General features: G+C 33.2%; 1 protein-coding gene across 2 annotated transcripts; it reads right to left on the reverse strand.

Annotated features, from left to right (window-relative positions):
- Positions 1-4,847: 4,847 nt before the first annotated feature.
- On the reverse strand, positions 4,848-11,605 carry LOC148616030 (alpha-protein kinase 1-like). 2 transcript variants are annotated; one of them, XM_088582666.1, is made up of 5 exons: positions 11,341-11,605; positions 10,548-10,668; positions 10,218-10,265; positions 7,953-8,018; positions 4,848-6,400 (listed from the first exon to the last, which is right to left on the reverse strand). In XM_088582666.1, exon 5 carries the CDS (start codon positions 6,394-6,396, stop codon positions 5,488-5,490), a length of 909 nt encoding a protein of 302 aa, XP_088438792.1. In that variant the 5' UTR covers positions 6,397-6,400; positions 7,953-8,018; positions 10,218-10,265; positions 10,548-10,668; positions 11,341-11,605; the 3' UTR covers positions 4,848-5,487. The 2 variants fall into 2 exon arrangements, with proteins under 2 accessions (XP_088438792.1, XP_088438793.1); XM_088582667.1 differs by having other exon boundaries at positions 7,953-8,028.
- Positions 11,606-12,380: the final 775 nt, after the last annotated feature.

A 12,380-nucleotide genomic window follows, 5' to 3' on the forward strand; every position in this document is an offset into this window, starting at 1 on the left:
AAAGTATCATTACATGTATTCCAAAAGATGGTAAAGATAGAAGATGTATAGCTCAGTGGAGACCAATAAGTCTCCTTAATATAGATAAAAAAAAATAGCATCAGCAGCAATTGCAAATCGAATGAAGTTGGTCTTACCAAACATTATTAGTAATACCCAGAAAGGTTTTATGAAAGGCAGATTTATGGGTGAAAATACTCGGTTGTTATATGACTTAATGCATTATCTAGAGCAACATGATATAACTGGTTTACTACTTTTAGTTGACTTCGAAAAAGCTTTTGATTCCTTAGAATATGATTTTTTGCTTAATGCTTTCAAAAGCTTTAAATTTGGTAACTCCTTTTGTAAATGGTCTGAGACTTTTTATCGTAATGCCCATAGCAGTGTTATAAACAATGGACAGATTTCTAGTTACTTCAAGCTTGAGCGTGGTTGTAGACAGGGGGATTCATTATCCCCCTACTTATTTATTATTGGGGTAGAACTTTTATCCATAAAGATGAAATCTGACCCTAGCATTACGGTCAACTACAAAGAGTCACTCATAAGTCAATACGCTGATGATACATTTCTGGTCTTGGATGGGGGCTTCACATTCCTTAAAATCTACATTACAATGTTTTGATTCTTTCTATAAAGTCTTTGGGTTGAAAATGAATGCATCCAAGACTAGAGCTGTATGGATAAGTAATAAAAATTATTCCGATCAAATAATATGTCCAGAGTTCAATCTTTAATGGTCATATTCTAACTTTAAACTATTAGGCATAGATTTTTCACTTGATCTATAAATATTAGACATAAATTGTACCAAAAAAATAAAAGAGGTATCATCCATCCTTAAGAGGTGGCACCATAGGAAGCTCACTATGTTAGGAAAGATTACAAAAATCAAACGTTTGGCGTTGTCAAAACTTATCCATTTATTCACTGCTTCATCAAATCTGTCAGAGTTAAAACTCAACAAGATTAACTATATATTTTATAATTTCATGTGGGATGGTAAAGCTGAGAAAATTAAGCGAAATACTTTAATAGGTGAATACTTTCAATGTGGTTTAAAAATTGTTCATCTCCAGTCATTCATAACTTATCTAAAGATAAGTTGGATTAAAGAAAAATCCAAATGGAGACTGGCAAAATATTTTACTGTTTGAACTTAAAACAGTTGGAGGAGACTGTGTTCTACATCTCCAAAAAGATAAATTAAAAGAAGTTGCATTCTGTGTAAAAAATCCTTTTTGAAGAGATGTACTTGACGGTTTGTCAAAAGTAAAACCATTGGTAAAAGAGAGCCCAAAAGATGTACTCTCATTAGACATTCTCAATTTTGTTAATATAGATCAGTTCAAACATTTTCTTAACTGGAAGAACTATGGTGTTCAACATATTAAGGATAACTTCAATTTTAAAAATAAGAGTTTTCTTTCATATCCTGGAATCAGGCATTTAACACATACAAACAACTTTTTATATTATTACAGTCTGCTATCCAACATTCCAACATGGATGAAAGGAATGTTGAAAGGATTGACAAATTTTAATGCTAATACTTTTGAACCATGTGATGTTTTTCTTGAAAATATCAAGAAACACAAAAATTTTTGTACAGACAACTTGTTCAAAATGTAGTTAACTTGCCCTCACATTTTTTTAAGTGGGAGCAAACATTGGGAGTTGAGATCATAGACTGGTGTCAATATTACAAGGAATTGCAAAAATCATGTAGATATCCTTATCTGAAAAACTTTCTGTTTAAACTTCATCATAGAGTTATTGCCACAAACTCATGGTTATGCAGAATTAAACTTGTCAATAGTAAGTTTTGCCCTTTTTGTAAAACAAATGAAGAAACCATTGAACATTTATTTTTTTATTGTCCTATTATCCATTTTTGCGTATCGTTTACACATCATCTTCAGTTGTATTATGAAGATTTTACTTTAAAGGAAGAACAAGTGATTCTTGGATATACTGATGATAGATTTTTTAATTTACTGTTTATCATAGCCAAAAACTATATATACAAATATAAATTTGATTTAAGAATGCCTACTATCAGAGAACTGATAAATAGAATTAAGAAATATCATTCCTTTGAGGAATACATAGCATGAAAAACCACACTATACACAAATTAAATAATTTCTGGACCCCGCTACATCATATTTTCCCCCACCCACAATAAGATTATATTTAATTTCATGTATTTCTTTATTATGTCTAATAATTTTTTCTCAAGACACAAAAATAAACAAGAATGAATGTGTGAGCGATAGATGTATGAGAGCAAGTACCCTAATAGATTAAAAATATATTTTTGATATAAAATGAAAACAGTATATATAGCCAAAATATAAGAAATAGTGTATATACTTTGTTAGGTTTCATAAACTACCTTCATATTCATATTTGTAAAATCCTAATACACCTTAGTCATGTGGTTTTGTAGAGGATATTTGTGAAATCCGGACTATTCTTGAAAACAAATAAAAAATAAAAAAATGAACAAAAGCCTATCGAATTGAAACGGCATCTGATCAAACTGCCAGTTAAAAGGAGACTTTAGTAACTGCAACAATTACAGAGAAATTATGGTATTATCAGTCCCGGGAAAAGCTTTCAACAAGATCTTGTTGAACAGAACGAGGGAAAGAGTAGATCGAACATTTAGAGACCAACATGCAACGTAGATTTCCATTGACCAAATTTCAACAATGCAAATAATTTTAGAATCTTCTGAATCGAACTTTTCTCTGATCATTACATCTATTGACTACGGGAAGGCGTTGGACAGTGTTGACAGAGACCATATGGAAACTAATTAGGCATTATGGTGTTCCCAGTAAGATTGTAAACAAAATTGGAAGTTCATGTGAAGGCTTAAACTGTAAAGCTATCCATGGAGGGCAGCTGACAGAACCATTAAATGCCAAAACTTGTGTACGACAAGGCTGCTTACTTTCCCCTTTCTTTTCCTTTGGCAATTGATTGGATTATGAAGACATCAACAAATCGTTCGCAAAATGGTATCCAATGGACACCCTGGACACAACTGGAAGACCTAGACTTCGCAGATGATAGAGCTCCCACTTCGCAAACTCATCACCAAATGCAAAACAAGATCGACACAATATCTTACATATCAGCTCAAACTTGATTGAGAATAAATAAGAAGAAAACCATGCAAGGTTCTAAGGACACACCATACAGAACACATTAAACCAGACGGAGAACTTCTAGAGGATGTCACAAATTTTCTATATCTAGGCAGCATAGTGGATAAGAATATAAAAGACAGAATTCAAAAGGCCAAGATAGCTTTTAAACAACTAAGCAACATCTGGAGCTCCAGAGATCTACAAAGACACACAAAGCTTAAGATCTTTAACAGCAATGTCAAGGCAGTCTTGTTGTATGGTGCAGAACCATGGATAACCAATCGCTACAGTGAGAAGAGTGCAGATATTCATAAATACATGTTTGAGACGCATCCCTCAGGTCTTTTGGCATACAATCAGCAACGCAGAACTATGGGAAACAACAAAACAAAAATATGTTGACCTAAAGCTTCTACAGAGACGCTGGAGGTGGTTAGGGTACTCACTAAGGAAACCACCAAACAACTTTACACGACAGTCCCTAACGTGAAACCATCAAGAAAAAAGGAAACGAGGTAGACCCGGTAACAGCTGGAAAAGGGATTTGGAGACATACATGGAAGGTTTGTGAAAGAAATGCACTGAACTGGAAAGAACAGCTCAGGACAGGGTGATAAAGAGACATCTTGTAGGTAGTCTATGCCCCAGGAGGCATAAAAGCAAGTTAGAGTGACCCAACATGTCTTTTTCACATCGATTATATGCTAAAAATTAACATTTGGGTTCATGTCGATGTATTTTTTTCATAGGCATTGGTGGCAATGTTCTCCCTAACTGGACTTGGGAAAGTTCAGATATTCATAACTTGGGCTCATTAGAAAGCTACTACACTATATAATTGTATTTGAATAAACAAAAGTACGGTATTTGAAAAAAAAATGCCAATTACTCATTATTGTCACTGTGAAACTGAAAAATACGCGCCTGAAATGGGCAGATATAATGAATACATCGATAATTAAAACAATAGTAACCAACGTGTCTATTTTATATCGTTCATTTGCTAAGTTTCGACTAAAATTAAACACGTTGCATATAAAAGTAGATCGAGCGACAATGCTGTTGAAAGTTCAATGGAAAACCTATCAACTAGTTTAAAATAGATTTCAGACATCAGACACACCTTAAAAATGCCTAACTGAACCGAGAATAACTCCTGGAAAAAATATATCTAGAAAGTATTACATAAAATACGATGAATGACTATGAAGATTAACAAGTTTAAAGCTGCAAATAAAACGAAAATAGGTATGGTGTTTATGTCAAAGAGGCAACAGCACAACCGAGATGGAAATGTCAGCCTAATGCCATGCACCCACAAGTCTTCAATGAATGACTAGGAAAACCTCATACCACAAAGCAGACTGTAGCTGGCTCCAAAACATCGTTATACACAGGTACAGCGAAATAGTTGCCCCTTTATACTCTAGTAACATAAAAAGTAAACTAAAGGTGAAAACGAAACAAGACATACAGAGGCAAGGAATTCCTGAATATGGACAGGCGCAAAAATTGCGACGGGGTTAATGTACTTTTGCGTGATCACAACCCTCCCTTTTAAAATCTGGCATTTAAACACCTTTAAATGAAGACAAAGACCATTCAGAAATCCTCATGGCTAATGACCTAGAAACTGTCGGAGGCATTTTACAACAAATCTTAAAAAGTATAATCAACAATATATGTTGTTCTGTGTTTTTATTCTTCTTATTAGTTTTAAATACACAAATGAAGATGACATAAATGGTACAAATAAATGTAATAATGTAATAATGTAATAAATTATAAACAAATATGCGTATACAGTTCAATAAACTATGAATAAAATGAACAATGTAAAAAACAACCAGTAATTGAATTGCACATATCAATTGCACGTGTTATAAGTATCACAGCTATAGCGATTGAGGCCAAGTAACTTACAACGTCAAAAAAAAAATGACTGGAACATATAAACATTGTTAAAATTGGGTGAAGTGTAAAAAGTATGATATTCCTAAACGTCAAGATAATGCTTGGTCAACTGGTTAGGTAAATGAGATAATTAGCGTTTTAAGCGCTTACGAGAATGTCATCAAAACTTGACTACATTTATGAAGTCAGCTGCTTTGCGTATTATATGCATGGAAATGTATGTTTTTAATCTATTTAGATATATGTTATTTGCTTAATGAAAAGGTCAAATTCAGAATAGAACTTCATAAAATTTCAAAATTATAAGTTTGAAAAGAAACATTAAAAAAATTAAAACGACCATTAATGAAGCAAGAAAATCAAACTAATGATGATACGAAATTAAAAGCTAATTGCATGTGTAGTAACTTTAGTTTTTGCCATGAACAAGTGGTCTGTCGTTTGAAATGGGTGTTTTTGACATTTTTGTCAGCTGATCATAAGGTGGTGGTGGGCTTGTGTTATATAACGTACAAAGCTGTTCTACGGAATCTGTGGCTTCAGGCACATTTGAAGGATTTACTTTATTTCCAGATAACACGGGTGCACTTGGAACAAGGCCAAAGGTCGGTGTAGGCCAATTCTTACATAAATCGTTACATTTGTGATTTTGGAAAACATTAAGGATACCCATTTCTCCCTGGTCATGTTGTCCAAAACTTTGTCTTCTCGAATGAATTATTACACTAGACAGTTTGAAGTCATTCGAGCGCTCAATGCCTTCTAACTTCGTGACGACCAAATCGCCATTGCTCTCAACATATGTATAGTGAAGAAAGGCGTCTAAAATGTCGGACTCCGTAACCTGAACACCATCATTGTTTACGAATGTTTTGAAGTCCCCTTCTACTAATTCTTCGATAAGAACATGTTCGCTTTCTGCGAATTGCTTTTCATATCCTTTTATGAAACGAAAAGGTGTGTTAAATACTGAAATGGAATCCATTTCTGCAAGACAAGGCATGACAAAATTGACTTTTTTTAGATTGGGGTATTCTGCTCGGAAACTGTCAGCAAACCATCGCGCTCTTTCAGAACAAGACACTATAGCTTGTAAATTGACCTCAGTTCCTATCTCATTATTGAGCGTTTTGACTGCTGCCTTGGATTGGCTCCAATACCCGTGCTTGTTGTACATACGACCTTCAAACACCGTCATGTTGTCACCAATGGCAAAAGGGTAGAATTCAAAACTGACCCACCATTTATGACCATCTTCACAAGCTGTTTTTGAGAAGAATGTAGAGTTGTTTGTCTTTATTTTTGATAGAATTCCCATTATTCTGAAAATGAAACACTCTCATTTATAAATAATCACATTTACTTTGCGTGTAATTAAAAACGCTTATCTTGTTGGATAAACGGCTTTACGTGCGATGTTGCACAAGTCGATGAAACGCATCTTCGTGTTATTTAAATACCATTCTGCGTAAGAATCAGGCAATGGGGGACACATCATAATTCTCAATTTGGTCTTATTTGTCTCAATACATCTTAGAAAAACAACTGCAAAAATGCAGGAAAATTATCCCGCCGGTTTTCAATAGTATATTTCAACTAAATTTGATCTATCAATACCTCAAAAGGGCAAATTTTACAAACACTCCGATGGTTGTTTCTGGATGTTATGAGACATAAATACTTGGGTAATGCAATTAAATCTCTGTGTTTTTCCCCTTCATGTACCACACCTTATACACATTTTGGCCGATTCTTAGACGAAGTACTTAAATAGGCCACGCCCACAATTAAGTGGACTACTTTTATTTAACACTGTGTATTGCCTACTGTCTATGTATATCTTAAGTAAGATATAAGCATATCAAATGTAATTATAATAATAATTGAATGTTTTTTTTTTTATATTTTTTTAAGTTTCATCCGCGTGTAAAAGCATTGACCGGTCACACATTTTGGACATAAAAGGCTATCGCGCTTCATTGAAAATGTGCTACGGTATAAATTATAAATTCTAGTACACGTTTTGTTTTTTCTGAAAGCTCTATACTAGTATCACCATTTGGGATTTTGTAACAAATGGTTCATTGCCAAGAACTTAATCGTATCAGTTTATAATCCAGCATAAGTTCAAGATCATGACATCAACACTTAGATAAAACTTTAGTTTGGAAGTTCAAGGTGACATATTAAACTCGTGTGACATTCCAAAGAGCAGATGCACAAAAAAAAAAAAAAACAAAACAAAACAAAACAAAACAAAAAACAACAAACAGAAAAAAACGGAGACACCAGGGAATAGAAAATTTTAAGAAACTTGAGCAGCCTGTATTCCACAAAAAAATGGGTTGAAATTTGATGCGATAGATCAATTTAAGAAGAGATAAGAGAGTTCATCGGTAAAATATGTGACGAAACAGTATTCGGTGATCGTAGAAGTATTAACAGAAGGGAATACTCTCTACTCGATCGTCAGTAACTGAACCGATCGTCAACTTTATGACAAGTATCTGTAAATCATAGCAAAATCGTATACAGTGCATTTTTAAGCATTTTCACATTTTATAACGAATGTTTCATTTTGTGAAATGATCAGTAGACTGAATTTTAAATAGATGCTCGATCACGTGAAACAAGTCAGAATTAAATGAACCATAAAAATGGTGAATTACATAAGGTAAAACGGATTCTAATTTTACTGATAAGAAAACATAAGTAACTATTTATAAACCAGTATATATCATACACTAAATTCATATATAGTAATGACGCAAACTTTACACTTGATCGTACTATTGTTGTAGGTAAGTTATCTTTCTAGTGAACTCATTACAAATTATCGGATTCCAGTGATGTGCAAAAGTACTTTTAACTTACATAAAGCTTAGATTCTGGTATATACGTCTCCTCTACTTGAAGTCTATTTCGTCGAATAGTGTTTATCTGGAATAAACTATAACGTGTACGGTTTTGTAGCTGGTAATACAATGATATTTTTTTAAATAGCTAACACTCGCATTGCAATTAGATTAGTGATGCTCATTTTCAAAACTGTTTATTTCTGAAATGAATTCAATATATTAAATTGGTTGAGCATAACTTAAACGTCGAATTTATAACAATAAAAAGGCGGTATAAGCTTTACAACGCTGTTTAATAAATGACATTAAGCACTGGTCCATATAAAATTCAAACACTGTCCATGTTACAGGTGATTCATGGTGTAGAAACCCACCAAACAAACAATGCGTTTACGGTCTTAAGATTCTATAATTTTAGGTAACATTACTTTTTTTTCTCTATTCAGATCTGCACTTTTGAGAAAATCATACATTTATTTTACGCTAAAATCAGCCAAATCAAAGCAAATCAAGAACAATAACTCTTGTAGCGTGCTAATTTCATATACAATCAATATAAATTTCATCTCAAAAGCGCAATACCCAAATTAAAAACCAAGACTAATAATGTGGTCTCTAACTGATTTTGAATAGGAAATAAAAGCAAAGTTGGTGGGGTTTTGACATGCATGAATCTACTGCCTGATTTTTAAGAAGACTGCTACTTAACATAACTAAATTGAGTAGCATTCAGTATCGAAATCAAAGGGTGGAATACCCCTTTTTGAAAAAAATAGATATTGAGCAATATCTTTAGACAAAATTGAGCTAATAATAGTCTGAAACACTTTTTTTGGAACCTCTTTGGACCACTCCCCGCTCTCTTAAAAATCTCCGCCCCTGCATTTAGTGACTATATACATTTCGGTGTGCAGTACATCACTTCAATATTGAGCATTCCTTATTGTCAAATATTACTCGATGCACGTGTCGGTGATTAGAGGGGGATTATGAGCATGTGAATACTCTACCAATAAACATTTTAAGACCAGTGTTATGTAACATTAACAGATGTTGCTGCTAAGTAAATAAATATCAACAATCGATATCTCTCATATGTACTTAGTGGAATACACATTTGCATTCTAAAATCAATTCGAATTAACCTTTAGTACAAAGTTCACAACTTATCGATTGTATGACCGTTACAGCAATTTACTTTATAGCTATATTACGTAGCCGTCAGAGGTTCGATATTGTCCAATGAAAGGCCTTAACCACCACCACCACCCCTTTTAATGTAAAGTGAACAATGAACTGAAAGAACGAAAATTAACTCAATAATACATGATATTAGAAAAAATGAAATATACACTTACAGAACGCACACAGTTACTGATGCTAGCTCAGAACATATTAAAGAACGCTCACAGTTACTGATGCTAGCTCAGAACACATTAAAGAACGCTCACAGTTACTGATGCTAGCTCAGAACACATTAAAGAACGCTCACAGTTACTGATGCTAGCTCAGAACACATTAAAGAATGACAATACCATCAAAATTACCAGCATTAGATGTAACTGGTCATTACAATTACGATGAGTATTTAGCGCAGTAACGTCAAGTGTCAAATAGGCAAGATTTTATAAAGTGGAATATAAACTTAGTTATTCTTAGAAATACAATAAAGGGTCATAATCTTTTTTTTGTCCTAATTTAAAGTGTCCAAAATTTAATTCACTTGAACTTATCGCCACCTTTTAGTTCATTAATTTTCGCTATTGTCGTTAAAATGAAGACGAATTGTTTTCGTATGAAGTTAGGAAATGTGTACATATAATCCAAGGAAATGTAGTTTGATTTAAGAAATTGTACATTTAACATAATTGTTAGTACATAAATGGTTATTGTAAACATACGTGTTTTTTTAGTTTTCTAAACTTTGTTAAAGGGTTCAAACATTCAGTTTTTTTTTATCATTATTTTAACTCAACTTCATCAGATACCTATAGTAAACGCACGGTGGTAAAGATTGAAATCTTCATTTCTTTATGAAACTATCAAACATCGAGATATTTTTGATAAGTGTATCAACAAAATGAGTAAAAGATACATTAATTGTTCATGTTCAGTATGTTGTCTACCAGAATAACAGAGTTCCTTTGTTTTGTACCGACTCATGCTGAAAACGTGTGAAGAGCATGTTTTATCTAAGAGTGGATCATTATCTCTTATGAGAACTCCTGCTTTTACAAAAATGTAATTCTGGTAATTTTAATTAATCAACTTACACCCTTACCTCTCAGATGTTGTAGTTTGTTATCTTATATTACTGCATCTTTTTGTTCTGAAATGTAGATAGATTAAATTGTTAAGCTTGAATTCAAAATATCGCTTTAATGAAACGGATTTTTTTTTTGTGTTTTTTTTCTAAAAATTCAGACTTGTATTTATTACTTTATTTCTCTCTCTTCTTCTTTTTTTATTTTGATTGATGATACTTTAAACTACAAACTTTTATTAACTTTTAACTTCCGTTTCAAATTATGTTTAAAAAATCAACTTGCATACATGATTTTGTTACGTTTGGAAAAATCGAAATAAAATTGTAATGTAGAGATAGGCTTACCACATTTATGATATTCATCCTGTACTCCTAACTTCTTCATGTGTTGCTCTACTCTTATAAAATCTGTTCTTCTTCTGTTTCCTTTCACCTGCCTCTCTGGTCTTAGACTTACGTCTCTGATCTATTGAAACAAACATTAACATTCATCAGTAACGAGGCTGCGCGATCAATCATTACACAAAACAGTGAAACATACATTGATTTGTGTATTGCCTTGACGGATATTGACGTAACACGTCACACACAGAATCATACTATTGGTATTGATTAGGGAGGATATGAAATATACATGATAATCTGGTTTCTTTGTAGTTTAATTATTGGATAATTGATTCACACCAGGTCTATTCAGTTCTGAGCAAGTGGAAGAAATGTTATCTTATTGATGGTATTCCGATATGCTTGAACCAATGCTCCGACCCGCTAATTGACAGTGATGCTGTCCATAAACGTGTTAATATACTAACTTAACTTAAATGAATTAATAATTATAACAGATGACATATGAGTATTCGATTGCGTCTCCACCGCTTTTGTGAAGTTTAAGGACAGCCGAGGTCTCCATCAGTAATTGAATTATGTCATCACCGCGACAATTTTAAATTACCGCTCATGAAAAATATACACTAGCATACTTGTCACCCCTTTTTCCATTATATTCTAAATAAAGTTAAGATATCCGTGAACAAAACTTTCGACAAAATGGCATACACGTCCGCACTGAGTTATAATTCAACTGCGTCGTAATCATCTAAATTTGACCATTTAGACAACAAAAATATTTTTTACTTACCTTTATCCATTTTGTTCTCCATATTCTTTTCAGTTAAAGATCTCGACACGGCATTTGTAAGTTAGTCTACCTTTTTTATGTTAGTTAAGTGGAAGGGACGGGGGTTGTATTATTGATCACTGAAGGGGATATACTTTTACCCAAAATCAAAACCAAAGCAGGGTATATGTGTTTTCCCTTGTGAATTTAGAAAAAAAGAGGAATAAGAACACTGAAGTATTTGAACGCGACCGGGTTGAAGGGACTGGGAGGGGTAATACGTTGTCGTTGGTAACCCTTAACCATCAACGTCATAACTAGACTCTCGATCGTCTCCCTCTCGAAAATCTGGCATGCAGCTAGGTTCGCTAAATTAACGTTCGGCATGACCATCTGTCAAAAAAATGTTCGTTTTCATCTTGTCATTTGTTATCTTGTCCATGCTCCCAGTTTTCACTGGAGTCCGAGTTGCTCATTTACTTTTGCTATTACATTCTTTTGATTACCGCTATAACCTTGGTTCTCTTGATTACTCTTACCACGACTTCCTAAAAACGAAAAAGTATTTATTTGGTGGAATCGATTCTATTTTTTTTAAAAAAAAAAAAAAAAACAAACAAAAAAAAACACAAACAAACAAAAAACTAAATCCATGCAGGGAATACAAAACAGCTGCGTAGACAGTGGGCCTGCATTCGCCTATAGGAATCTTATGAATACTGCATGTCATTACTTGTGAACACAACTTATTTTCATTTAAAAACATATGTGCCGACTGATATTATAACTAAAAACTCTGTCATGTTTGAAGCATTTCAAATAAGGCATTCTCAGGCACGTTACGGCATGCAAAAATCAGCCTTTTTAGAATGATAAAGGTTAATAACACAGAAATGAACAATTGCATGCTAAACCGCTCTTTAAAGTTTGAGGCAAAAACACCATTTCCCACGGCCCTATAAGGAGAGCTCGGTATATCTGAAACTATTTTCTTTTTAATATTCACTCAAAAGTATACATTGACATCTTCATAATTAACATATATTAATATAATGTTCATT

This window comes from Perna viridis, chromosome 5, assembly GCF_037379345.1.
Source record: "Perna viridis isolate PV_CMFRI_1.1 ecotype Kerala chromosome 5, ASM3737934v1, whole genome shotgun sequence".
NCBI classification, from domain to species: Eukaryota; Metazoa; Mollusca; class Bivalvia; order Mytilida; family Mytilidae; genus Perna; species Perna viridis.